Below are 6,000 nucleotides of genomic sequence, written 5' to 3' on the forward strand. Positions count from 1 at the left end.
CTGCACAGTGTCTCTGTAATAAGCTACGAGGGTTGAATGAAAAGTAATGCCTCCACCTCCATAACTTTAGTTTGGATGGGAATATTTTAATAAATCAAACACAGAAATAATTCTTAGAATGTGATCTTTAATATTCCATATTCACTTTTCCACATAATCGCCAGACAATTGGATACATTTCTGCCAACAAGTTTCCTGAAGTAGTCTCGAAAGAAGTCGACACTCTGTTTCCGCAACCAGCTTCTCACAGTTCTCTCAACTTCTTCATCGGAAGCGTAATGATGTCCCCGAAGACTTTCTTTCATTATCGGGAACAGATGGAAGTCATAAGGCGCCACATCTGGACTGTATGGAGGATGCCGTACGGTGGTGAGGTTCAGTCTCTGCAGTTCTGCTGTGGTGGCATTTGATGTGTGTGGTCTGGTATTGTCATGCTGCAGGAAAACATTTTTCTTTTCCTTTCGGACTCTTGTCAGCCGCCGTTTCAAAGTTCGCAGCGTTGTGATGTACCGCACCGAATTGACTGTTGTTCCACGTTCAAGGAAATCAACATGGATAACACCATCTGCATCCCAAAACACTGTTGCCATGATTTTCCCAGCTGAAGACTGTGTCTTGAATTTCTTTTTCTGGGGCGAATCTTTGTGTCGATATTCCATGGACTGACGTTTAGTCTCCGGGTTGTAATAATGTACCCACGTTTCGTCTCCTGTCACAATTGCATGGAGAAAGGCGTCACCTTCATTCTCGTAACGCAACAGGAATTCCTTGCAAATTTCGAGTCTGTGTGTTTTCATTTCAGGCGTCAGCATCCTGGGTACCCATCATGCACAGATCTTCCTATAGCCAAGCAAAGCAATAATGTGACCCACACGTTCTTGTGAAATGCCAATTATGCTTGCAATTTCCCTCTGAGTGATACGGCGATCGTCCTGAATCAGTCTGTCAACTTTTTGCCTGTAAACTGTGTGGTTGCTGTCACAGGATGTCCAATTCTTTCTTTGTCCCGCAAGTCAGGTGTTCTCACCTCAACATCTTTAAATTTACTGGCCCAACGACGCACAGTACTCACATGAATACAACCACCATGAACAGCTTTCATTCTCTGGTGAATCTCCTTTGGCGTGACACTTTCTGCTGTCAGGAATTCAATAACAGTACATTGCTTAAATCGCATTGACCGACCTTCTGCGCAGGGTTCCATACTTTGCAATGCAACAACACAACCGTCCACGTATAAATATAATTTAGTGGTTGACTCTCAGAATTGGAAAGTGCTCGCTTGAGCAGCATACTTCTCAATAATCCATCACCTCCCCCTCTCTACAAAACAGAATGTACACCAGAGACATCAGAATGTTTGTACTGTTAGTAAACAGTCACCAACACAATAATGAGAATTTTAAATGATGAATGAGGCCAGTCTGTGAGCAGTGACAAATAATAACTAAAATATATTCAATATTTAATGTTAATTACCATATTTTTCAAACTATAAGATGCACCTTTTCTCACACAAAAGTGAGGGGAAAAGTCAGTGTCTCTTATAGTCTAAATTATACAATTTGGACAGATGCCAGGAGTCCCCCAAAAATACCTGCTGCAGAACTTCCAATCAAGGCCCCCTATAGCTCTGCTTTATAACTGGTGCCAATGGTCTCATGGGTGGGTCCATGGCACTGTCATTGGAGCCAATCCCTGCACTTGACAATACCAGTAATCTATCAGATGTCAGTGGGTATGACTGGCCCCAATGACAGTGCCGTGGTCTTGCGCCAAACCATCAGCACCAGTTAAAAAGGATCACTATCATGATTAATGTTACCAGCAGTAGCATTTTACTGGCACATAAGAAGCTGGGGATATGCTAAAAGGCTGTGGGGGACATTAGCGGCTTCCCACACAGCTGCTTTATCTCCCGATACTCTTCGATGCTGATCACGGCACATTGAGAGGATTACTATGCCTGTATCACCCCTTCCCTGGCCCGTGAAATCACGCGAGGCTGCAGCTTCAGCTGCCCAACTAGGCCGCACTTTGCTGGATTGGTCCGATCATCCTTGCAACCCTGCAAACTCATCCCAGGGACACCTACAGAGCCTCCTATGGTACCCAATTCTGCTGCTGATCTATCTGGAGGTAATGGACCTAAATAATATGTTGCATGTGGTTAAGGGTTATTGAGTGGTTAGTGTGTTAGTGAAGGGTTAGTGTAGTGCAGTGCAGCTGATGGTGCACCAGGGGTTAATGTAGGGTAGCTGTTGAGACAGCAGGGGTTATTGTAGCTAGTGGGGCAGCAGGGGTTAGCGTAGCTGTTGAGTCAGCAGGGGTTAGTGTAGCTAGTGGGGCAGTAGAGGTTGGTGTAGAGTAGTTAGTGTAGCTGTTGAGGCAGCACGGCTTAGCTTAGCTTAGACAGAGAAAGTTTGGGGGAGAAAGTACACAAGATGCCCCTACACTATGGCAGCACCCAGGTTTAGCAATTTTTCAGCCTGATTTTTGTCCTCTAAACCTAGGTGTGTCTTGTGGTCCGGAGCATCTTCAAGTCTGAAAAAATGGTACCCACCTGTTCTGGTCTCTGTAAGAGGGTCCTCCTCTATAGTTGTTCCCATCATGTCACCCACTTCTGCAGACAGATGACCTCTCTTCACATACTTCTCTTCTTCTTCCTCTTTACTTGTTCCTATTATGTCACCCTCCTCTGCAGATAGCTGATCACTCCTCACATACATCTCCTTTTCTTCTTCTTCCTCTTTAATTGTCCTCATCATGTCACCCTCCTCTGCAGACTGCTGATCACCCCTCACATCTTTCTCTTCTTCTTCCTCTTTATTTGTCCTCATCATGTCACCGTCCTCCACAGACTGCTGATCACCCCTCACATCTGTCTCTTCTTCTTCCTCTTTATTTTTCCTCATCATGTCACCCTCCTCCATAGACTGCTGATCACCCCTCACATCTGTCTCTTCTTCTTCCCATTTAATTGTCCTCTTCATGTCACCCTCCTCTGCAGACTGCTGATCACCCGTCACACACATCTCTTCTTCCTCTTTAATTACCCTTATTATTAAACCCTCCTCCTTGGACTGCTGATCACCACTCACATATGTATTTTCTTCGTTTTCATCTTTATTTGTCCTTATCAGGTTACTCTCACCCATAGACTGTTGATCACCCCTCACACACGTCTCTTCTTCTTCCTCTTTAATTATGCCCATCATTTCACCATTGTCCATAGACTGATGATAACTCCTCACATACATCTTTTCTTCTTCCTTTTTATTAGTCCTCATTATGTCACCGTCCTCCATAGACTGCTCGTGACTCCTCACATAAGACTCTTCTTCTTCCTCTTTAATTAACCTCATCATGATACCCTCCTCTGTAGATTGCTGACAACTCCTCACATGTGTCTCTTTTTCTTCCTCTTTAATTGTCCTCATTATGTCACCCTTCTTCATAGACAGATGATCATTCCTTACATATGTCTCTTGTTCTTCCTCTTTATTTGCCCCCATCATGTCACCTTCCCCCGCAGACTGCTGATCACTCCTCACATAGGTCTCTCTTTCTTCTTGTTCTTTATTTGTCCTCATCATGTCACCCTTCTCCACAGACTGCTGGTCTCTGAGTTTAGATCTTAGCTCTGGAAAGGATAACAAATTATATCTGTAAAATATTACCATTATTAACCAGAGCACAGAAAAGAACATAATTTGCTAGGGATTGATAATATAAGCTGTGGTATGCTGCACATTCAGTACCACAGTCCTCTCCTCCAGTGTGCCTTGCTCATCATCTGGTGCTTCTCTCCTCCTCTCCATGCACACATTCCTGGGAGGTTACAGCAGTGCCGGCAGCAGTGGATGGATGAGGATGTGAAGAGAGAACAGCTGGAGACAGAGGAAGATAGGAGCAGAGGCCTGAAGCTAATTAACTATACATTATCATTATGGTTCTAGACAGGCATGGGAAAACTTGGCCCTCCAGCTGTTAAGGAACTACAAGTTCCACAATGCATTGCAGGAGTCTGACAGCCTTAGTCATGACTCATAAAGGCAAATGCATTGTGGGACTTTTAGTTCCTTAACAGCTGAAGGGCCAAGTTTGCCCATGTCTGTTCTAGAACCTGATGAACTGGGCAGAGGGGACTGCAGCTCCATATCCTGACCATACATGAGCCCACTTGTTCATTATCTATGAACCCCAAACCCTCCGATAGCCACAGCAACAAACCTCCCAGCTAGGACTGTGCCAATACCAGGACCGAAGCAGCAGAGGCCACCCAACCACTCTCCAGGTGCAGCTTCCATCTTCTCTGCCTATTTTACCAGTCATGCCCCTTGTTACCTGGTTCCACCCCGAGCTGTGACCCAGCGGCCATCATCTTTGTGCAGCCTCCAACCTCTTCCACTGTGGGACTAGTACCAGTGGCTCCTGACTCCAGCTTGGCTTCTTCCTATCAGAGATACAATGTGTCAGGAACCTTGTGTTACCGCTTTCTGCCTGCTGGTGGCAACATGGAGCAGGACTGTCATGGACTTCTATTATTCCACCAGCAGATGGCTCTAAGGACTTTGCATTGTCCTGAAACTCCACCAGCAGGGGGCCTGTTAATTGCATTGTAAGAACTTGCAGTTCTTTGTCTGGCCTGTAGAGGGCTCTAATGGAACTCTCAACACCAGCTGCATCCTGTGTTTGCTATCATATGGACTATTTAAGGACTACCTCTTCCCCCTGCTAATTGCCAGAAATTTGAGCTCCCAGGTCTGAGTTTCTGGACACCCTGGTTCCTGTTCCTTGCCCTGATTCCTGTGTTTATGCCTTCCTGTTGCCGAACCTGTTTATTCTGTCTGAGACCTTGCTTTTGTCTAATCCCTGGTACCGTGCTTCTCTGATAACCTGTTGCTGACCTTACTCTCCTGCTGACTCTGATATTCTGTCTAATCCCTTTTGTACTGTGATTGTGTATATATTTCCTGTATATATTATTGTGCACTTAGATAGATAGTCAGGTGTTGTATATATTTGTCACTGCTTCCCAGGTTATTTGTATATATTGTGTGCTGTGCATATATTTGTATGATATTTGCATTACGCTTGTATGTATGCTTGCATTATTGCATTTGCAATAAATCATTATTTTTGCACCTTATTCCCTGGTTCCAGTGTCTGTATACTGCAAACTGTGGTCAAACCCTGTTCCTCCATTCAGGTTTGTGACACAATGGATTCGGTAATCTGGCAGCTTTATCTGATCTGCTGAAAATGGACACAATGGGCAGATCCTGCTCCTTCATAGCCTCACTTCCAGAGACCTCCACTGATCCGCAACAACTTAATTGTACAACATATTATTGGCTTCCGACATTAATGACTGTTGCTATGAACTGCTGCTAGCAAAAGCTATCAGGGAAAATGTCCTCCTTAAAGCCCCATCTACACCATGGGACATTGAAGCGATCCGGCGGCTCGATTAGCCGCCGGATCACCTCTTCCGCGTGCCCGCCGCGTCCCCGCTCGCCGCGCGTGCGCCGCATTCGATTCCCCGCTCGTCCCCGCCGGCGCCGCTTATCTCCCGCACGATTCCCTGCCATTGTCCCCTCGCGGGGATCGAGCAGGGAATCGGCGGTGCGAAGATCCGTCCTGCCGGATCTTATCAATCGAGCCGCATCAGCGGCTCGATTGATAAGGAGCATCGCAGGCGCATCTACGCGTGTAGATGCGGCTTAAAGCCCCATCTACACCATGGGACATTGAAGCGATCCGGCGGCTCGATTAGCCGCCGGATCGCCTCTTCCGCGTGCCCGCCGCGTCCCCGCTCGCCGCGCGTGCGCCGCATTTGATTCCCCGCTCGTCCCCGCTTATCTCCCGCACGATTCCCTGCCATTGTCCCCTCGCGGGGATCGAGCAGGGAATCGGCGGTGCGAAGATCCATCCTGCTGGATCTTATCAATCGAGCCGCATCAGCGGCTCGATTGATAAGGAGCATCGCGCCCGCAT

At 46.6% G+C, this 6,000-nt stretch overlaps 1 protein-coding gene across 1 annotated transcript in view; it reads right to left on the minus strand.

The window, feature by feature from the left end:
* Positions 1 to 3,639, minus strand: part of LOC137534476 (zinc finger protein 850-like) — a 109,037-nt gene extending 105,398 nt beyond the window's left edge. Inside the window, exon 1 of the mRNA XM_068255986.1 lies at positions 2,564 to 3,639. Within this exon, the coding sequence (XP_068112087.1) occupies positions 2,564 to 3,596 (1,033 nt within the window). The 5' untranslated portion in view covers positions 3,597 to 3,639. The remainder of the gene's footprint in view (positions 1 to 2,563) is intronic.
* Positions 3,640 to 6,000: the final 2,361 nt, after the last annotated feature.

Source organism: Hyperolius riggenbachi, chromosome 10 (genome assembly GCF_040937935.1).
Source record: "Hyperolius riggenbachi isolate aHypRig1 chromosome 10, aHypRig1.pri, whole genome shotgun sequence".
Taxonomy (NCBI): Eukaryota; Metazoa; Chordata; class Amphibia; order Anura; family Hyperoliidae; genus Hyperolius; species Hyperolius riggenbachi.